Source organism: Haliotis cracherodii, unplaced genomic scaffold (assembly GCF_022045235.1).
Source record: "Haliotis cracherodii isolate W230 unplaced genomic scaffold, xgHalCrac1.p SCAF_34, whole genome shotgun sequence".
Classification (NCBI taxonomy): Eukaryota; Metazoa; Mollusca; class Gastropoda; order Lepetellida; family Haliotidae; genus Haliotis; species Haliotis cracherodii.
Genome location: NW_027266291.1, coordinates 1,901,472 through 1,925,046, shown reverse-complemented (window position 1 = coordinate 1,925,046; position 23,575 = coordinate 1,901,472). Strand labels below are relative to the sequence as shown.

At 37.6% G+C, this 23,575-nt stretch overlaps 1 protein-coding gene across 5 annotated transcripts in view; it reads right to left on the bottom strand.

The window, feature by feature from the left end:
• The window catches only part of LOC139477662 (vinculin-like), a 191,608-nt gene that overhangs the window by 83,564 nt on the left and 84,469 nt on the right, over window positions 1-23,575 (bottom strand). For all 5 annotated transcript variants that reach the window (XM_071260038.1, XM_071260039.1, XM_071260041.1 and 2 more), the window contains exons 14-17: window positions 21,240-21,417; window positions 16,575-16,772; window positions 15,583-15,674; window positions 13,851-13,971 (exon numbers count right to left, since the gene is read on the bottom strand). In XM_071260038.1, the coding sequence (XP_071116139.1) occupies window positions 13,851-13,971; window positions 15,583-15,674; window positions 16,575-16,772; window positions 21,240-21,417 (589 nt within the window). The remainder of the gene's footprint in view (window positions 1-13,850; window positions 13,972-15,582; window positions 15,675-16,574; window positions 16,773-21,239; window positions 21,418-23,575) is intronic.

Sequence of the window (23,575 nt, the reverse complement as noted above, 5' to 3'; positions counted from 1 at the left end):
CTGTGGTTGCAGCCACCAAGTGAGGTCTTGACAAACCTCCTCAGATGGAGTTATCGGCATCTCTATGATTTGTTGGCAATGAATATATATATACCTGAGATGAAATCTTACCCTGGGAGTTAAGCTCTGCATCAAACTGAGCTTTCTGAGAAGGGACATCAATTGTTGAATTGATGCTGTAGTTTTATGCAGAATGTGACGGGTAGGATCCACTGCTGTTGTGTTGAGAATTAGACACTGCTCTGATTTACTAGGTCTTCTGAGTAAGGACGAATTGTGACATCTTTGGATGCACTAGAAATCCCAAGGCACCGAATAATAGAATAGTCTTTGACAAGTCGTACCTGTATCTGATTGGCTGATATAGTATCGTTCAACAATTCCTTCATCCTGATCTGACAACTGTGGGTGAAAGATGAGATCAGGCTCGTGATATAACCATGGTGCTACAGATATTCAGAATGGTAGAACTTGGAGAACTGGAATCTCCTCCCATTGAAGATAAACCTGAAGTATTTGTGACATGAGGGATGAATTGGTAAGAGAAGGTAGGCATCTCTAAGACCTAGATTAATAAAGAAGTCCTTGAATCTTAACACTCTCTTGAGCTGAAGAAAATCATATTTGATTAAAGAACTGCCTGTCCTCTAGGCCAATAAAATTCATCCAAAAGCAGTTCTCCCTCAACTTCTGCAGTACTCTGTGTAGTGGTGTTCAGTTCCAAAATAGCCCAAACTGAACCTTTTTCGATGTATGTCAATTACCAAGAAAACGTTTATGATGTTCATTATCAAAACCACATTTAAAGACAATTAAAAAGCATGAACAAAATATGGTCAAAATTGGCAAAAATAACATCTGCTTTTCAAAAAATGTTTTGAATCCCACAACTAACTAAACATATGCCAAATGTCATTGCATGGCCATATAAAGTTCTTGAACGAATTGGGGTGTCATCATCGGTGAGGACAAACATGAAGTTTCAGGTTCATTGATCATGAGGAGATGATGTACCAATATACCAAATTTCATTCCAATTTGAAAGAAAATGGCTGAGTAATGGTTAAGTAATTTCAGCTTTCAGTATGATTAAAGTGCAAAGGACAAGTCAACAAATGATCAAGATGAAAATGTTAAATATAACTAAACAAGGAACATGTTTTCATCCTCACTACTAACTGCATATGTACCATATTTCATATACTGCTTTTTCCATATGGCTGCCGTGGTGGCCATATTGAACATCAGTTTCAATCTCTTTAACTAACTCGGGTGTCATCATTGGTGGAAAAAAGTAAGTGAAGCTGCTGCTTCATTGGTCCAGCGATCACTGATGACGGAGAACTGACTATGGACTAACAGACCATGACTGAGCTCACTTAAGTGACAGTTTAGTTGGTGTCTCAGGCCCAAAACCCAAATTTTGTCCTCACCATAAATAAATCTGACGATCATAGGTCGAGGTGGTCAGTTTTCCTTATTACCTGTTTCTGTCCATGGTTAAAGGTACATCATCTGCTTTCTGTTCAAAATATCACAAACAATTTGTTTACATTCTGCTATTCTTTCATTCACATTCTCAGATAAACTGTAGATAACCACATTAATTTTCCTGCTATATGGTTCCTGTTGTTTAATTCCATTCTCAGTCTCTTATAGTCCTACCTCAAGTTTCTTCAAAACTGTTTTGTTACCTAGTCTTTCTTCTAGCTTGCTTAACCTTGATGCAACTCTCACTGCATCAAATGTGTTAAAGCCTGTGTTACAACTACTTCCCATGCTTTTGATTGTCCTTTGGGGCTAGGACAAGGCTGTGTTTTAAGTCCGCCATTGTTCACTTTTTTCATAAATGAATTAGCAATTGAAGAAGAAGCCTCCTGCAAACCAGGTATCCAGTTCCATCCTCAACTTGTACAGTTATTTTTATTATTATTTGCAGACGATATTATCTTGATGTCTGGGACAGTGTGTGGGCAACAAAGATGCATCGATGCTTTAAAACATTTTTGTGATAATTACCATTTGTGTGTTAATTTGGATAAGACCAACGTCGTTTTTAAGAATGGAGGAATTTTATCTCAGCATGAGAAATGGAAGTATGATGAGCAACTGCTTGTGTGTGTACCTTCATATAAATACTAAGGATTAATGTTTACTAAATGTCTATCATGGTCCAAACACATAAAAGAAGCTTGCTTGAAGGCTAAAAAGATTATAAATAGTGTTTTTAAATGTTGGTCAATACTTAAACCATTACCATTTCATTTATTTTTCAAAATATTTGACACAAAGATAAGTCCAATTTTACTTTATGGGGCAGAAATATGGGGTGTAAATCGTGAATTATGTGAAGAAATTGAAACTGTACATATGTTGGCCTGTAAGGTTTGTTAGAAAATCCTATATTTTGTTACTTAAAACTGCGCACAATGGTAAAACAAGCTGGGCCTCTAAAGTTAGACAGCTATTATTAAGTTCAGGTTTTGGATATCTATGGGAACAGTCAGTTCCAAACTTATCAATATTTTTGTCAGAATTCTTTCAAAGATTGAAATTAGCATACACTCAGGAATGGCATGGGACGTTAACTGATAGCACAAAATCATATGATTACACAATGTATATATTTAACCTCAGTTTAGATGCAGTTCCCATCGCCTAAGAATCGAATCAGGAAGATTTACAAAAGAAAAGAGAGAAGATAGAATTTGTGTTATTTGTAAAGAGAACTACATCAAAGAGGTGTAAAACATATGATGATCCTACAGCCCAATCAATAGCACCAACATATTATACCTATGCTACAAGACAAGTTTAATGTATTAATGTTATTCACTAATGAAAACACCATAAAAAAACCTATTGCTGTACATATATAAACCACTGTCTATTAGAAACAAACTGGCACCCTGAGTCTCCAACTCCCTATCTGTATTACCATGTATCAGGGGCATATGGCCTATAATACTGAATGAATAAAGTTGATTGATTGATAATCAGTTTTGCTGATTAATCCTGACTAAGTCACTTGATTACCTGTGTTCAAAACACAAGGTTTCGGTGTCATTGGGGATGTCAAAAATTATCAAATTCCACAATAGATTAAGCTCTTAACATCTTATGATGAAAGAGCAGAGTAAGGTTATAAGAAGATGGATGATAGATTATAGAAGATAAATGAAATAGTTTGCTTGGTACACATTAATAACAGGCACCATGCAAAGTAATGGGTTATGATTTTGAAACTGAACAGCAGGAATTGGGATTTCACACACATACAGCACCCAGTTATCTACCTCGAGCCATCACACTTCTACCAGCATCACTATCAACTACTATGGTGTAGGGAGATGCACTTAATGGCTGCTGCTGGATATGCATAGTGCTGCTAAATTCCTTATGGGGAACTTTGGAAGGCCATCTCTTCGATGAAACAGCAAGTTGATTTACACACGATGAAGCTAGAAATAATTAGGACAATAACACAGAACACATAATCTGGAGCAGAATATTATAGTACAATGGACAACCCTGGAGCAATAATAAAACCTGCACCCAGTTTCAGCTCTACAACTGCAGAAAGGACAAGGCACATTTTGGCCCACAGAATCTGCATAATTAAAGACGTGAGGAAAACATTTAGAAAATGTTGTGAAATTATCAGATGTGCTCATATGAATGAGAATATGACCTTGTTCATGTCAGCACTTGTAAATTTTGAAATGAAACTAGTTAAGGCTAAAATGTGTCAATAATGACAATTTTCAAGGTTCTTTGGAAGTTTTTCTAATATTTGGAACATAAGCAAGTCTTTGACCAAAGCTCACACTCTCAGGAGGTCAAGATAAAGACAAGAGAAGCAGTTTAATCCAAATATGTAGACAACAAAGATGGACCATTAACAAAAGTTGTTGTCAGTATTGATTCAAATATTTCCTGAAAAAATACCGAGGACCATAAACTAACAATAAATTCTAGAGATTTGCACAAAATATGATGTAACCAAAAGAAGATGAATATGGGCAACAGTTTTGGTTGCCAGGTCTGGAGATGTTGTTGGTGAAAGTAAATGCATTTAAAGAAAATTTAAGTGCATGGTAAGTGCAAAGGTAAAATCAAGGCAAGACAAAGAATACGAAAATTTGTGTTCTGTTCTACTACCGGTATATATACATATACAAAATTTCATTATTTTTTAAAACAAAATACAGAGCCAAAAGGTTATTGCTCAGCAGACGTATGAAGAAATTTTAAGATAGCTTCATAGGAAAGAACCTGCATGTCAAATTTCGGCTTCATATGTCAAGCATTAAAAGAAAAGATATATAAGTGCAAAAGTCTTTCAACTGCAAACAGTGTCCGGATTAATGAAGGTCACAGGTCCCTAGCCCTTGCCTCGATTGCAGAAGCAATGGCTTTTTGGCTTTAAAAAGCCAAGGGGTAACTGACACACTAGTCAAATTTGTCAAAATGCAGGCCCGCCATCCCTGGATAGTTTGGGTCTGCTTGAACTTGTTTTGCTACTTTCTCCAGAGTCAAAATATGTATGATGGTGAAATGTTGCATGGACCATTGTACCAACAGCCTCTCCACATTGACATGGTATTGTCAGTAATACAAGACTGTGAATTCAGATTATCGATAGACGACCTGAGCCCTGTCATCTTCTCAGCCAATAATTAATAATCTATTATGATCCCTGTCTTTATATTAGCAGTGGGAATTCCTCCCCACTAGAATCAGGTAACTAAACTGTATGAAGTGTTTCATCATTATTCAATAATTTAAAAGCGTTTGGAAACATTTACAATGCAAACGTTTTAGATTAAAAAAATCTAATGAGAAACACCAACACCAAGGACTTCCAACACAAAACATGTTAGTTCAAATATTAAGAGAATTGTGTTTCATGATACATTGAGCCTTGTTGGACCATCACTTAGAAGATTTCAAAAAGTGAGTTTGGACAAAAAATATAACCAAATTGAGTATTTTGTTACTCCAGTAAGAACATAAATCTATTAAGTTTTATGTCTCTTTGGGTAGAAATATTAGCTTGGTATAGTTGTTAATTCTTTATACAGAATATGTTACTCATATAATTATTATATGGTGATATATAGTACAGCAGTCAGGACTTTTGAAGTATTTCATATACCGGTACCCATGTTTGTTATTACCATGCACTGCTGTTCATGCTCCGACATGATTCATATAAATAACACAGGAATCATATGAATGATATCAGGTATCATAAAAAAAGACATGTATCATATAAAACATGGCATAGATGTTGCGTATACAGAAAAATCATTTGCCATATATGCAAGACATCTTTCATAGTTGCAGCAGCCTCTTTATTCCTTGGTCACATATCATGATTGACTGGTAATGATTAAAAAAAATAATTTTGGTTCTCAGGCACTGCCCTATTCATCATAAAGTACACCGCACATTTTGCTTTTATTTCCATACATCTTACCTCGAAAGAAATTTCACAACAGGGATAGTTAGACCGAAGACGTACCTCTGACGACTAATGTTCATTTGAAGTTGAGCTCATGTTACACAATAAACACATTTATAACCAGATAGTGTAATAACAGGACTAACTTGCATACTTCAGTATGGATTTGTTGACATGTTTCTTCAGGGGTTGTGTGCTGATGATAACGTCTTGACGTTGTGCAATAAAACGATACTCCAACCATATTCAAATACTGTATTCCAGTATTTTACTCATCAAGGAATACATTTATGTAGGGAGGTCCTTTCGCAGGTTAATTGTAAACATTTGTTTATTTGGATACATACCAGTTTGAACAACAACAAAAAATATTTACAAGAATATATAGTTGCAAGCACGATGATCGGGCTCCATGGAATACTGAAATATAATAGCAGATCTGGGTCTACATTTATGGAAATTGATTCACAACATCTCACTTTGGTTATACAGAGAACTAATAAAAATGAATAATAGGGCTCTTGCCTTTTAGAAATGGAGTCCCAATAAAAGTCTGTTATTTTAGCAATCTTAGCCAGTTTGACCTCTGGATTGGGCAGCTGGACTAAAGACATTTCAAAACATTCAAGGTCATGGGTCAAGTTAATTTAGGTAGCCCGCCACAAGAAGAAAATACGTTTTTGGGTGAGCTATGATGCAGCTGTACTTGCCTCTGAGGTTGAAGAGATTGGCGTTTATGTTTTGCCCCTATCTATTGTATCATACCATTCAGTCAAATTTGGCGAAAACTATGTCCACGTCCATCTGCTCGTCTGTCCACCAAAACATTGGTTTGTTATTTACTCATGAACTCTGCAGAGCTCTTCCCATGGTCTGTATCTACATCTTCTGTGAAAATCAACTCATTCTAACATCAAATTTGGTTTCCATAGCAACGTGACGAAAAACATCTTCAATCAAAGATTGGATCCAAACGATTTGATTTTTCAATTTTGACAGCGGATCGAAAATGATCAGCATCTTATGACAGCGTTACAGGAGAAATCTTGAAGCTATTGGGCTAATAGTGTCAGATAGTGAACAATGGTTATCATTGTTAATAATTCTAAGAATACTACCTCTATTAGATCTTTGTCATAAACCCTGTATTTTGGCTTCAGTCACACTAACTAAAATTTTCAGATTTTCAACAGACGTCTTCTTGTCTGTCAATCACACAACTAGTTGTTCCCAAATAGCATCGTAACCAATCAAGCTGTGATGTATGCAATGGTGGGAATGTCACTTCTTCCCACATCTAACCACTAGAAGCAGATGATATTGGGGAGGTGGGTGGGATTACTTCCGATGTAATAGAGGTAGTATTCTAAGAAATATTAATAATGATAAATATTGTTCGATAATTCTAATGAAACTTCTACCTCTATTACATCTTTGCCAGAATATATCAGAGGGACCCAGTGGGATCTGCCTCTAGTAACTCCCTGTGTAATTGAGAGTATTCTCTTCTGGAAACGACTATTCTCTGATTCCAATCCTAACTCAGATAATTTGACTTGAAAATCAGAAAAGACTCAAGAATCAGTCAAATATATGATATGTTATACTTTCACAGTGATTTCGGGTTTATTTTCACCCAGTGACGTCATTTCTTGTTGAAGTCACTTCCGGTTCGTCACATCTTTTATTGGACAATGGCGTCTCTCTATTTTTACCAAAGACGGCATTTCCTGATTAGGTGACCTTGTACTGCTATTGCTGGTGCTGACATCACTTACAGTTTTGACATCACTTCTGGTAATGATGTCACTTCCGGTCACTGGAGGCAGTTATAACTCAAGGTGATCCTAATCCATCCTACATGTAATAGACAGGATAAACAAGGGTGTACCCACACTCAGATGCTGCTGGTGTCGGATTGGTGGACAATAGTTTGCGCTGCAACGATGGGCCCCAGGGAAAGTATGATGGTCCCGCTGAACACCACACAAGTAAAAGCTGATGAACGTGTTCTGTGAGGCCCACTTACAGCCATAAACCACTTGTTCTACTGAGACTGATGTCCATAAAGCGAGACAAGTGGCTAGGGCTCTTATCTCATGTGCTGAACAGGATCCAAAATGTGGTGTGGAATTCTGTGCTTGTGTCTAACTCTCTGTAACGGTGGTTTTAAGCCATCCCACAATTGTAGCCTTGGTGATGTCTTTCTTTGTTGGATATCTTTCAAGATATAAAAGCCTCGTTTGATGGCGTCTATGAGGGTCTGTAGCCGTCAGATGGAACTTTAGAGCTGATGGGACATCAAAGTCTGTATGGGCAATCCACTGTTGGTCCCAATGCAGGATAAGTGTATTACCTAACAGTCCCAATGTGGTAGATTGATTCTTGACTACAAAGTCTGGGAGCGATCCTAGAGTGATTGAGGTCCATTGTTGATCATGAATAAGACTAGAATAATCCAAGGCATGGAGTTATGAAACTCTAGCTGCTATCGCTGTGGCTAGGAGGAAGGAAGCTTTCCTGGATTTTGGTTCGAAAGGTGAAGTCAGAGGGATGCCGTTCATCACATGTTCGCTGTGAGTCCACCAAAGCAGGTCTCATAAGTTGGTAGGTAACTGAGTTTTGAATTCTAGGGTCTGGGATCGTAGTGATTTGCTCCAAGTCTGTAGAGGATGTAGCATCAGCCTTCCTCTGAAGGTCATATCCTGTAGACACATTAAGTTTCCTAGAAGAGTGACTTGCTGGGTTGACTTGATAGTGATTGAATCACTGTGAAAGTCTTGACGAAAAGAAAAAAAAAATGATCATCTGGTCGACATAGATATCCCTTGTTTAGCTGGATTCTTGCTCCGATGTATATGATGTCTTGAACCGGAATGGTCTCAGACTTGGAAGGATTGATTAGGAAACCATGGTATGTCTTAAGTTGAACTTAGAATATCATGTTTTGGTGTAGCTGAGCTTCCTCTTGGTCTGCAGCCAGGAAATAGTCCAGGTATCTATAGACTCGAACTAGCTGAAGATGGGCTAACTTGATAACAGGCGCTGTAATTCTGGTGAATAGCCAAGGGCTATCGACATCCCGAATGGTAAGACCTGGAACTCGTAATGTCAACCATTGATTGCGAAGTGTAGATATTTGCGTGACGATGGGTGTATCGTGACGTGAACATAGGCATCGGTAGATCAAGGCTGATAAGCCAGTCTCCTGTCTTCAACGTCGACCGTAACTTCTGTACGGATTCCATCTGGAAACTAGGCGGAGGTAACAGGAATATTTTGTTGATAATCTTTAGGTCGACTATCATCCTCATGTCGGTTGTATACTTCTTTGGGACTAGGAATTACGGAGAATAAAAGCCTTTGGTGTTGTTGGTCTCCACTAGCTTCGAATGGCTCGCTTTTTTAGTAGCTTCCTGATGGCTTGATCTGCTGCGGCTAGCTTGGTTCCAACTAGATGAAATCTGTGTCTGACAGCATGGGTCTTCAAGATAAGATGTTTCTTGAAGTGCAACTTGTATCCGTGAGCCAAGACGTCTAGAATCCAGCGGTCGGGCATAACTAAATTTTCCGTGTATGACAAATGGCTCCCTCCCAGTGGTCCCCAGGATGGCATTACGTTGAAAAATGGCAGGCGTAAATCGCAATCCATAGACATAACCAGGTCGAAAAGGTCTATAAAATAAGCATGGGTGGCAGGGAAGTCAGAATCAGCGTTCACCTCTGCCACCAGATTTTCCATGGCGATGGGATCCTCGTTTCTTGTAGTCTGGATGACGAAAAGATTCCTGAGAAGATTTGCGCTTGTCGTACCCCCAACTCGGTTGGAAGGAATCCTTCCTGGAGGGGACAAACTTCTTTTTAGGCTGTTTGTATGACAAGTCTTTCTGGTCCCAGGAACACTCCATGAGCCTTGGCAGCTAGGCTGATAGTTGATCCTTGGAATCGTTCCGTTGTATCTTGTCTGACTTCGTCTATCACATGTCCCAATTTCCTGTGGAATGTCGTGGGAGCTGATATGGGTTGTGACATTATCAACCTCTTGGTTTGGTTAGAAACGACTTTAAAACGAATCTGAGCTAGGAGTTGTTAAGACATCAAGACTTGGGTGGAGAGTAAGTCTTCCTGCATTCTTACAATAGTATATGATTGTGGCTGTGAATGACTCTGACTTGATCAGTTCTTATAGTCATAGGCGTGTCTCAGGTTATGTCTTCATCAGATATCTGTAATGGTGGAATGATGTGTTTGATTCCAGCGACAAACCAGTTGATATAAGCGCCAATGTACACAGAATATCTGGAGACCAATGACAGATACTTAATCCGCGAAGCTGGTAACATGACATTAGTACTACGGTTGCGTACTAGCTTTAAGAAATTTCATCCAAACTTGGATAATCCGGAAGTGGAGCATCACATGTCTTGTATAACTTCCCTTTCAATGGCAGTAAGGGTAGTTGTTCCTCATGTCTAAGCTTGAGCAGATTTTAAGACATCTAGTCTACTACCTTGCCTGCATAACTCGACCAAGGTAATGTCTGGTGGATGTGTTGAGAGGATGTCAGAGCATGACATCCCCCATATTCTGGCATCTCAGGTGGTAAATTTTCTGTCAGTACAGACATGAAGTGATATATATCCTCGATGAGTTCTACAAACATATATCTCCCCCGTAAAATCCTGCTGGGCTGAGTCGTCAGCCTGATTGATATCTTCATAGTACTCTGCTTCCACCTCTGGGTGACCTTGGGTAGCTTCCGTTGGCGGTGGATAATCATGGTAGGCCACTCGATCCCTGTGCAGTTCATCCTATGCCGGTGTCCAGGCTTCCGGTATGATTAAAGTCTGTGCGGCTTGAGATGGCTGCCTGTGAGTAACGAGTCCCGTATGGTCGACTACATGCTGTAGCCGTGTGGTGTCTTAATGGTCAGGAGGATGGCCGGCCGCCTGGGTTATCCTGGAGTTCGTGCGGCAGCCGTATGTTGTCTTAACGGTTGGCTGTGTGGAAGACTGGTTGGACGGTGCCGTGTGGGCTGTGTGGCGACCGTACAGTGTCTTGGCTGGGGAGTTTGGCCTTGTGGTACCTTGTTTGGACCCTAGCGAGGATCTAGCTATCTGTGTATCACAGTAGGGAAAAGCCTGCAGACTTATACCTGGGTGGTCAGTCAGCTGTACGGCTGATCGGTTCGTTGTACTGGCTGGTTGGTGAGCTGAATAGTTGTCTGGTCGGTTCAGTCGGCTGGGATAGGCCCTATGGATGTATGTGTTGCAGAAGCAGATGGCTGTCCATGAGGTCTCTTGGTCTAGGGAATCTTCTTAGCCAGAGCTGCCTGTCTTATCTTCTCCATTTCATAACTTCATCTCAAACATTGTCTTCATCATATCTTGTTGCTGTTGGAAGACATCATAGAGAGTGTAGGAGATGGTTCTGTGAGCGGTTGACTGGGGGTAGAGGGAGGAGGCGCTGGGGAGGTGCAGTGTCAGTAGCCGTGATGACCTCTACTTTCTTCTTAGCCGCTTCACATACTAGCGATTGTCAAGTTCAGTTAGCAGCCTTATTAATATCTACTTACTGTGTCAGTTTTATAGTGAGTGAGTGAGTGAGTGAGTTGGGTTTAACGCTGCTTTTAACATTATTCCAGTTATATCACGGCGTGTCAGCTTAATGTGGGAGGAAAGCCCGAAGTGATGCAAGTCTCAGACGTTTACCACTTCTGTCAAACCCACAAGCACGGGTATGGTGCTGACAAACCTAGAAACATAATCTGGGCGAACCGGGATTTGAACCCCCAATCATAGGTTTCTGGCGTGCCAAAGGGACGCAACTATGGACAGCGAATCGCGGCGCCTTAGTCGACTGAGCCACCTGTGCCCCCCAGTTTTATAGAAAACTATTTGAATAATCTTAGATAAATGTGACTAACTACCAAGCGCTAGATCGTTACAACTACATAATAGGTGTAGACTCCAGCCCACACAAGGAAAAAGTGAAGTTCCCGCCATTGCATATGTCATAGCTGGATTGGTTACGATGCTAATTGGGAACAACTAGTTGTGTGATTGACAGTGAAGAGGACTTCTGTTGAAAATCTGACAATTTTAGTTAGTGTGACCAGAGCCAAAATACAGGATTCGTGGCAAAGATGTAATAGAGGTAGTATTGGGTAGTAAAAAGGCTGCCAAACAAATCATTTCTTGACAAGCAGCTAAAAGCATGAAATGTTCAGCTGCTGATGCCCATTTGTAGTACTTTCTCTGAAGAACCTGTGTAGATACATCGTTTGCACAGAAATTTCAATAGAAACTACAAAGATCCATCATGGCCGCCAAACAAATCACATTTTCACATTCATCTATGAACATGTTTACCATATGTTTTCTCCATAGCGCTAATTTCCAATCATTTTTTTGAAAAAGTAATGAAGATTTGATTTTTCAAAGAAAATTTAGAAGCAAACTCCAATATGTCATTAACTTATCAAGGTATCTCAAAACGGTTAGAATATATTGACGTTTGAACTATGAAGACAATATCTGCAAATTTTGAAAGTCTGCAGCTGATACAAGCAGATAAAACGATTGTGGAAGACAACAACAAAAATGACAAATCTGCTATGAACATGTTCAATCCACTATGGCCACCACATCACATGACATTTCACATATGACCAAGAACAGAACTCTTTAAGCAACCAAAGCAATATATGACAGAGGTTCTTCAAGTTCTTTGCCTGAAAAATTTCCAATGCAAGAATTTCCTAAAGAGGTCCTGCCAAAAGTGTGAAGACAATTTGCCAGAAGTAGGACTCAATATGGTGGCCATGGAAGACATATCTCAGCATGTTTTCTTATAACTTTGCTGAATGGTGCATGGACAAAAAGTATGGAATGTTTGGAAGCGTATGAGCAGATAGTTTGCACATTTGAGGAACAAGTACTGACAAAAATGGTGAAAACACGGCCAAACAAAGCCATTTAGTGACTTTAGACATGGAAGCAAAATTGTTGGGCATCCGATTCCGAAGCTGCACAAGAAAGCTCTCAGATGTTTCTGAAATATGAGCTGGTAAACTTGAATTATGTTAATTAATTTTGAAATATCTGCTGTGAGCCCTTGGGCCTAGAGTCTTTTTTTTTGTTGACATAATTTCAGACTCTTGGGGACCTTGGTGATTTTTGAGTTATGATTGGAAATAAAACCTGTTGAATAATAAATAATAATAGATAAAAATAATAATAATAACAACAAACAGAATGATTACAATACCTTTTAGGCATGGAGCCTTAACAACCGCCCACCTGCACTATATTGTCGAAAGCTTTTGTCTGAGAACCAATTCTTTAATTTTTCAAGCCTAAGAAGTTCTTTTAACCATAACGAAGATTGCTATTTAGTATTTCACTTGAATTTTTAGTGAAATGAACCTAATTCTGTGTGACATATGTGTTAATTTGTCAAACCTAATTACATTCTGTGTGCTCTGTTCATATCTTAGAAACTTAGATTTGTCACTTCTGTTGCTAGATGACCTTAGCCTTTAGTCAGATTGGGGGCCTTTTGGTTCGAGCCTCTCTTGGAAACACTGGGGATCTTGGATCAATTTTCCGCACATCACTGTACATTGTGTCCATCCTTTACAGACACTAGATGGTGCTTTATCTTCAGTATATGAGACAAAATCTTCCAAACACTGAAGAATTTTACACATCGAGTATATTGTATATGTTTCATATCCAAGCCACAATGAAAACTTCTTATTAACATGACCATGTTTTATTTATGTGAAACATGTCTTACATATAAAATACATCTTATTTATATGATACATGTTTCATATCTATGTCACATGTGCTCTTTATATGAAATATATCTTCTTCATATTAAACATGTCATATTTTTATGATGCATATTCTATTTATATAAAACATGTCTTACTTATATGAAACATGTGTTATTTATTTGTACATTAGTGTCTAAATGTCATTCAAGAAAGATTTTCGTTTATCTACAATGCTGTTTTGAAACATTCAGTCACATAATTGGAAACTGTGATCAGAAAGGTGACAAACAAAATCAACTTTGGTCTTGTTTTTGAGCCAGTACTAAACCAACAACATGTCTCTAAATGAATGTCAAATTTTACACCTTACTAAATATGCCAAATCCTCTGTATCTGGTACATATCTGACATAATTTTAAGGTTGATACTTCTATTTGGGAAACACTGGGAAACAGGAGCCCATTATCACAGCATGTTTGAACTGAGCCTACATAGAGCTTTGAACTCCAAGCCCTTTTATTGATTCCAGAAAGAGAAAGAGTGAAATATTGCAAAATAAGTTGGCTGTTGTACCTGGCTTACAGCTTAGATTTGGCTCACCTGAGATATGCAACTGTGACATGTCAGGTGGTGGAGGGAAATGATCAGCATGTCCATAGTACCCATCTAGTGGCTTGTTGACTGTCACGGCCTCCCTCACGCCACCAACAGCATGAATAAGCTGTAAGGAAACAATGACAATAAACAGTGTATAAGTACTTCATTTTATAAGCTTCAGCCAGCCAATGACCATAATTGGTAGAAATATGTACAGGCAAGACCATTCATTTGTAAGTAAATACCTGAATGACAATAGGGCATCATGCAGTAATGCTTTCAAACTTGACAAGAGGTTACACTCGTTTTGGAAAACATGAACTGTATAACTGTAAAACATCAAACAATAGTTATCATTGTTAATAATTTAAAGAATATTACCTCTATTACATCAGTACCATAAATCTTGTAGTTTGGCTGCCATTACACTATAAAACCATAAGACATAAGTCCTCTTCACTGATAATTACTATCCATAATAGGTTGTACAAGTAGTGGTAATTATTACTTGATAATTCTTGCGAATACAAAATCTCTTTTACATCAGTGCCAGAATATACCTGAGAAATCAGTGGATATTCACATCTAATAATACACTGGTTAGTTAACAGACTGCTGAATTGTAAATGAAAAAAAACAAACCAAGCTTCCAGACTCCATCCACAGTGGGTCTTTTTCTATAAATTCGGTATTTTGGGGGCAACTAATTGCTCCAAACCATCATTCCACATGTAAAATTACATGTGTGGCAGATGTGACCTTTGTACATATTCATTTTGTTATTCTTCAGTGTGTGCTATTTTGTGTTTAACTTCAATGTATGCTTAGTAGCTAGGATAATATAAATGTAGTTGAATGGGTCGGTCATGTTACCCAAGCCATGACAAAACCAACTGATTGGCCAAGCTAACCCTCTCTAAGTTAACCTTTCATCTCACTGCATGTACTCAGTCTGCAAACACTCTCTCAAAAGTTGACAGCACAGGTTAGTTTACTTTGTTTATATATATTTGTATTGTATGCTATTGCATTTGAATGTTGCAGTATATGAAACCTGTGCTATTAAGTAAGGTAACAGTGTTTAATACTACCTAAATCTCAGGTATAAACTGTTTAAGTAAATGTGAAAAACTAGGCTTGTACATTGTAAACATTAGTTTACTAATATATAACCTTTCTATCTTTTTATTCTTGTGTATGGATTAGAAAATAGTGTAAGCGTTGTTTTACAGAATAGACTGTGTTTTCAATGCTTTGTGATTAGTTCTGTGTAATATACTGTATGTAATATATAGGAGTAATATAAAGTGCATGTAATATAATGGTATATCTGTATTTCTCGTAATAAAAGTCTGTTTTATTCAGATGTTATTCTGGTTATGTTGAGGCACTGTGGTCAGGAAGACACTACTACCATGAAGTGTCTCAAACAATGTAGTCCGTCCCGAAAGTGAATCGCTGTTAGCAAGCATTAAGTGAGCCCCTCACAGCGGAGCTCTTCATACTGGGAGGGTAACAAGGGTGTCAAGCGTGGGAGTGAGTTTGGACTATAAACAAACAAGGGAGGTCACTCTAACCTACAAGTATTACAATCAATCAACAGAACCCTTGACAGTTTGAGCACCTTATTTTCCAAAGCCCACTGTTAGATAACTGTTGGTCAAACTTTATAAAGTGGCTTTACTCTGGATATTGGGTTGTTTGTAAAGGAAAGAGAAGTAACATAATCACTTACAGATTGATTTGCTTTTCTCCAGTTGCTGCCAGCATTCATATCTCGTGGATTCATGGAAACCACCTTGGCATTCTGTACCATTGGTGTAATTGCTGCAATTCCAAAAGGTGACCAATTAACCTCTTTGGAAGCATGTTATCAGTCAATACTGAAATAGGCACCTTACCCATTGTTGCCCTGACAAAAGTAGGTTTCATGGCCAAAGGCCTTTTACTGATGTCCCACTGTACAAGTATGAATGTAAGAGATTCAAGAATGAAATGCACCACAACATAAAACAAATACTGGAGCCTGTCCACACGGTATGAGTTAGCATGGAAATATCAATATCTGACAGGGTGAGTCATATCGCACATTCTCAAGCAGCGTGTTGGTCACAGGAATTTCCAAAGGGAAGTAAGGAAAAAAAAAAGTAACACTTGACTAAAGTCTCTGAAATAAAAACATTACATATTATTTGTGGGTTCATTTGTCAATTTTTCAAGTGAATTAATCTGGTCTTGTATATTAAGTAATGTAGACTTCCTAGTGAGGTAAGTGTTGTTTCTGGGTGTGTATGAGAGACTAAAGTAAGAATATAGTTTAATATATACGGTCTCCAATGAGAATGACTATTTCTGGGAATCTTTTTGATGAAAAAGTCAAACTATGCTTATTACCACATATAAAGCTATATTTCTTAAAACAATTCTATGTCACAAATAGATATTGTGATTACTAACAATTATGAATTCAGCATGTGTTGCACAAACAATATTCCAACCATATGATGTTGGCATGTAAGGAATAGAGACCAGCCCAGACAAACCATTGATTGACATCGGGGTTTGATGACATTCATAGAGACATGTTACAGAGCCTGACCACTGGCTTCACTTTAGTGACCTTGTACGAGAGGAGAATTGCAGCTCACACTTTCCAGCTAGTTACTGCTCTATCATCAGTTGAGCTATCATCATAATGAATACTTCTTGCCTTCAGTTAGAACTTACTTGCTTTCAGATTTTCTGAAGCGCTGTTCACTCTATCGACAAAGGCAGGGTCCTCACTATTGTCCACTTCATTATGGGCAACTTGCAGAACTCGGTTTGCTCTTCGTGCTATGTTGGAAGCATTGGCAACAATTAATGGGGAGTCATTAGACCGTATTCCATCTTCTATTCTCTCTGTGTCACGCAGAATTCCTTCCTCTGGAAAGAGATGTATATGTATACATATTCACATAAACTAAAAGGTCTTGGCTTGTTAATAGAAGCCAGTACAACAAAACACCTGGACGCAGTTGATCTCATGCAGCCTTTCGGGACTTTTTGTGGACTCATTGTGCTGGTTGTGTCAACACATGTTTAAAAAGTATGCTCATGCTTTATTTGTCTCTGAATCAAAGGCATCAGGAAACCAATGAAACCTTCATTCAAGTCTATATAAGTGCCCCTAGATCTAGAGCACAAGGAGCATGAATCATAAATCAAAGGAAAAATGTGCTTTATTTTACAATGGTGTTAAAACAAATTCAATCATCTGGTCCAGACAGAATAAGTAATAACCTATTAAAGAAAACAGTAAACAGCATTAGTATTGTTTTATGTATGTTGTTCAATCATTCATTGGCTTTAAATGCATATCCACCAGAATGGAAAAGCGCATGTTATGCCATTGTATAAGAAAGATCATTCAGTTGTGACAAATTACAGACCAATATCACTTATTAGTTGTATTGGTAAAGTGTTTGAGAGAGTTGTATTTAAGCATCGATCTTTATAACTACTTTCATGACAATAAATTGTTATATAAATACCAGTCAGGCTTTCAAAAAGGCCATTCCACTGTCCATCAATTAATTGAATTGTATAACCAAATTTGTATATCTTTAGATAATAGAGTAAAATATTGCATGGTTTTTTGTGATGTGTCAAAAGCATTTGATCGTGTCTGGCATAGAGGGCTTATGTACAAAATAGAAATGTATGGTATAAAAGGGAATTTACTTCAGTGGCTGTCTAGTTACATAAGCAATCGTACTCAATCAGTGTTTATAAGCAGGGCTCTATCCAAGCCAAGGATTTTGAAGGCTGGCGTTCCACAGGGGTTGGTGTTCGGTCCCTTTTATTCATTGTATTTGTTAATGTCATTGCTGATGAATTAGATTGCATAACAAGACTCTTTGCTGACGATACAGCACTCAGCTTTTCTTCACCAGATAATCAACTTGTTGAATCAACTCTAAATTTAAATCTGTACAAGCTGTGTAACTGGGCAAACCATATACAACCCAGATAAAACAGAAGCAGTTATATTTTCCTTAAAAGATTAATCAGACCTTATTACCTAAAACTTTGATGAATGTAAAGTTAAGAATGTTCAAAGTCATAAACATTTGGGTATAACGTTTGCATCAAACGGAAAATGGTCCTGTAATGTAGATAACATAATTAAATAAACATCAAAAATGATGAATTCAATGACAAAATTAAAATTCATATTGAACAGAAATACATTAAATAAAGTATATACAATTTCCATAAGACCCCACTTTGAATATGCGTGTGAAGTGCGGGATGGGTGTAATATAGAATTATCAACTCAGTTAGAAAATCTCCAACTAGAAGCTGCCAGAGTAGTTACTGGGCTCCCAAAGTATACTTTGCACACACATCTGTATTATGAAACAGGATGGGAAACGTTAATAGAACAAAGGAGGAAATGTAAGCTAAGTTTGTTCTACAAAATAAAAAGTAGTATTGCCCCAACTTATCTTAAAGACATTGTACCAACCACTGTAGGTTCAAATGTATTTTATAATTTAAGAAATTCAGACAATATTGAGATTCCATATACTAGATTAAAACATGCAACATGTTCTTTTATTCCATCAACTGTAAGGTTATGGAACACTATTCCTGCAGAAGGTAGAAATTGTACATCTACATCCCAATTTAAGTTATACATACAAAAAGAGCAAGTCATTGCACCTCTATATTTTTCCTATGGTGTTAGAAAGATGAATATTTATCATACTCAATTAAGATACATGAAAAGCCAGTTAAATTATGATTTATACAGAATAGAGATATAGAGATAAAATGTGATCTAATATGTCAATGTGGTAATCCATGTGAAAATGCATATCATTATTAATTAAAGTATCCATTGTATGTCCACCAAAGAAAAACTATGTTAATAATAATTCGGGACATTTTACAGAATGCAGTGAACAAAAATGTTAAATTAGATTTAAGTTTGATGTTAAACGGAAATGAATGTTTGTCCATTATCGAAAATCAACATACCTTTAAAGCAGTGCAAATGTTTATAAGTCATACAAAGAGATTTGGGTAACACTTTAATACACATATACTAGTCTCTCTTTTGTACATTACTTTTGTTATCTATACACTCATCTTCTTCTCTGTATTGTGATTGGAGGTCATGAACTTAAGTAAAATTCTCCAAAGTTTTCATTCTATTAATTAAATAGTTTTCACAAAATTTCATTTTTTACAATTCTATACATGGATCCTTTAGAAGGCTTATCTCCTGCAGCTTTCCAGGATCGCAACTGGATAGATCTCTTACATATATTTATGACAACCTTGACTCTGAAAAGTTTCCCTGAAAAGTTTGTAATATGGTCTTGCTACAGACTTTTGAACTTCTTAAGCGCTTCTGTGTCAGGCACAGGATCACTCCCAATTAGCTGCAAATTGTGCTAAATTACTTTTAGTCTTGTTTTATGCACTTCAGGTATTTGTACTATTTCTGAATAACTCGTGTATATCATAAAGCATATTTCTATTAATGTAATTCCATATGCCTTGTTTATATCATAAAACAGTATGCATTCATGGTTCACCGCTTTCATGCCTAATCCACTGACGTGGTGCTCGTAGTACCAAAAGCAGAATCCCTTGAAATATGAGTTTGGCTTTGCCGGGACTATCTGATATTCAAATGTGGCATTCCTGGCCCATAACTGGTAAAATACATGCCTATAATGCATTACAACTTGGAAACCTTTTGCTGAATGCCCCCAAACTTTCCCAAAACATGTACCATGAACATGACTTAATATGAATACATTAGCCTCTATAAACAATAGAGAGAAGCATCATGTGTGGTGTATTGAGACCTCACGAACTGTGATATCAATGACATCAGAACCTCAACTCCACTTCCTGAACACATGTCCAAGTTCAAGTTTATGAATTGAAGATAACACTTGTGAATCTATTAGAAACTTATAAGATCATGTTTACCAATATCAAAATTGGAAACCAACATTGCCAGTAACTGATCTATCGAATGGATACTTACCCAAAACAATGCCAAAAGCAAACCAAATCACTCAACTGCCTAAAGCGTTTTTGTACGATGATATTTTTGGTGTATCTCCTGTCCTTAAGAAACACATAATTTAATAGGGGATGTATGACAGAGTTAGTTCTATGTACAACCACAGAAAAAGAATGTAATGTTTTCTTCTTTTTCAAGCTGTTGAATAAAGCACATCAAAGAAAGATGCAAGGTTACTGACAGCGCATGTGCAGGGTTCAGATGGGGCAATACTATTAGTACCTTAACTAGTTATATATAGGCAACAGCCAAGAGGACTTCTGTTGAAAATATAAAGAATTCAAAGAATGATGATAAGTCAAAATACAATATTTTTGGCACTGATGTAATAGAGGATTTGTATTCCCTAGAATTATTTTGTTTGCCCACTTTATACCCACTTTCGAATGGTTTCATTACATGTTTTAACTAAACTAAACACTAGTTAATTTTGCTGGCACGGGACAAGCGACAGGGTTTAATATCAGTTTCAGGTATTAAGGAAGGAGTCTCCATGTCAGCCTCACAGAACAGAATGCTGCATAGCACATCATCATTGATGTCATCAAAGTTGAGTTTGTAAAATGAATACACCTTTACAGCAACAAGTCCTCAAACTTTCAATAATGATTTTTCTTGACATATTTCTTCCAAGGAAATAATACATTTATTCCATTATCTTACAAGCTTCATCATTAAAAGAAACTATGTCACTGATTTATAATTGATGTGCACAAGTTTGATTGACAGGAATGAAAGGATAATGTTAGGAAGGATATGCTAGACCATGGTGGAGAAAGGTGAGCACAATCATGACATCAACATTAAAAAAGGATCAAGTTCTATTGGTGTCTCTGATATCTTTAGAGCAGCATCATAGAAACCAAATTTTATTACTTTTGAAAAAACAAATTTCTATGCAGTGGCAATATATAGATATTTGGTATGCTGTTGTATGTTTTCGGAAAATGAACTCTAAAACGCATTCAGCTTCGCGGAGAACATTGAAATGCACGTGATTTTCATGAATATTTGATATAAAAGCATGTTAATAAAGCTTTAAAGGATCCTAGCACCAACCATCGTGGTGGCTATATGTTAGAACAAATAGTTAGACTGACATCGTTGGTTACATACAGTTTAACCTTCAGTCACATTAGGACTGCTTTAGAATAGGAAATACTACAATATTTGTGTAGTGTTTTGCCTTAATTGCTTGGTATGTAAATACTAATTGTGGGATAATAAAAGGTGATTACAAAACTTTATTTTCATTCCACTGCAAAACACATATAATTGATGGAAATAAGTCAAAATTAATTTACCTTCAGCCTTTATGAGAGCTGTTGTATCTACTGCTTCATCTACAAGAGCGCGCAGGCGTTCCATGTTGTCTGTCCAGTGCTTTTTGAGGAGATCATAATGTTCCTGTGCTGCAGGATTGTTTGGATTTTGGAAAACTACCCTGGCAGCATTTATGACTTGAGGTGTAAGATCTTTAACCTGTAACCATGAGATAGAAATAATTATGAGATAGACATATTAGTTATATTATATATGAAAATAAGGTGCCACAGAAGGGTAGTCAACAGTATATAATGACAACATAGACATCTCCTTCACAGAAGGTGCCGTCAGTATTGATATTCAAATATTGTCTTGATAAATACTTCCTCAGGCGAGCAATTTCAGAGAAGTAATTTACTACACCAGAGAGAATTCAAGAGCATTGAATCACACAACTAACTAAACATACCAAATTTCATTATATTTTTAACAAAATGGCTAAGAGACGGTCATGAAAACAGAAGCAACCCCAAATTATCATATAGATACAATCCATCATTCCATTTGCCTCACACTACTTCAATCCTGTGCATGGGAAAAATTGTTTACTCAGCTTCGGCAACGGCATGTCAACTGCCATTGGATATGACGTCACAACTAATTACACGCTTTGATTGACAGAATCACATGCTCTAAAATGTCAAAACATGACAAAGATGAGAATTTTTCATCAAGACATTAAACAGTAACTATTATTGTTGATAATTCCAAGAATACTACCTATATTTATCAGCGCCTTAAATGGGCATTTGCTGTAACAACTACTACACTCTGAGTGGGTGGAGCTTATACAAGTGATCTGACAGGTTAATATGACTGACCATACAATATACTGGTGTACGGTCGGAAATATTTGCAGTTTAAGAATAGGATTTATTAAAACATCCATGGCAATCAGTGATTTCAACAGGGATTTTTTCTGTCTTGTTCGTCATGCATAATCCTTCAAGGTTATGATTTGTTCTGGGCCAAACAGCAGAGTGGTGATTCCTCGGCCACTATGGAAAGCGGGGCTTATCTTCCACTCATGTAGTCATTTGTCTCATCAGCTCAGGGAACATCTGAAGTAGATTTGATGGCATCTAACCAGGCATCTTGGACTTCAAGGATGGGAAGTCCAGCAACTCTTCAGATCCATTGACGGGACGTCAGGATTCTCTTGGGGGGAGACAGCTAGGCTGAAGTCCTGGATCTTCCTCCATATTGCCTGAGAAAAGTGGAAGAGAGAGCCCTTCACTTCAGCCATAGGATATTTTATCTCTGTGGCTAGGATGGCTGTGATTTTAAAATCTTTCTGGATAGATGCTTGGGCGAAAGTTCTGTTGGGAATAGGCTGCACATGGGTCTTCCACAGGCTGAATAGCGAAAGTGTCATCCATGTAGATCTTGTCTGCAGACTGGAGAACTTCAACTCCTGATGAGTTAACGCTTTAACCATTGGGCTACCCGACTGCCCCTAAACCTGATAGAAGAGTTGAGGGATTAGCCATCTGACTTCATCTACTCTAGTTCTTGTTAAAAACATAATGACCCATTCATCTTCATATATATATCCTAAATACAAGAAACTTAAACTTCATTAGGTGTCTAGAATTTTTGAATGATCTATTCATTAGTAAGATAAAACCAGTATGCATTATGTAATAGAAATCATTTTCTGGTCTGCATTTTGGTAGTTCTGCAATGTTGGAGTACTGCGTTATGGGAGTACTGTGTTATAGCCAAGCTAACCCTCTAACTCTTTACCCCACTGAATGTACTCAGTCTGCAATCACTCTCTGCATTGACAAGTTGACAGCACACACAAAATATTGACCAATCAAAGAGCTGCTTTATGACACACACCGATTCCGTGTGGGTCTGGTGTCCGCCATTTGTGCCAAGTTGGCTTCAAGTTAGGGAGTCAACAGCTTTCAGCCGATATTATGTCATAGCAATAAAGAATAGGGAGGTGTCATGTATTGTATTCAATAGAATAATCACACTAGACAAGAAAGAAATGAAGTTTTGGGGCATGATTTGCATCCAAGTAGAGAGCATTTGGGTCTGGAACTGCATCGACATATACAGGAAGTTTGTGGTTGAGACACATACAAATATCGAATGTCCCAAGTCGTTCTTATCTACTTTAAGCCTGAGGGATGTAGAGATACCCCATCATCCATGGGCCGTGGACTTAAGCGCCATCCATCTGAGCATCCCATCCATCTCCGGATGTGTTTGTGTAGAGGTGGTAGTCTGGTGGAGGAAAAGTCTGGGGAATGCCTGCCATGACATTGATCCAGTCCCATCCATCACTGTAACTCCATCCACC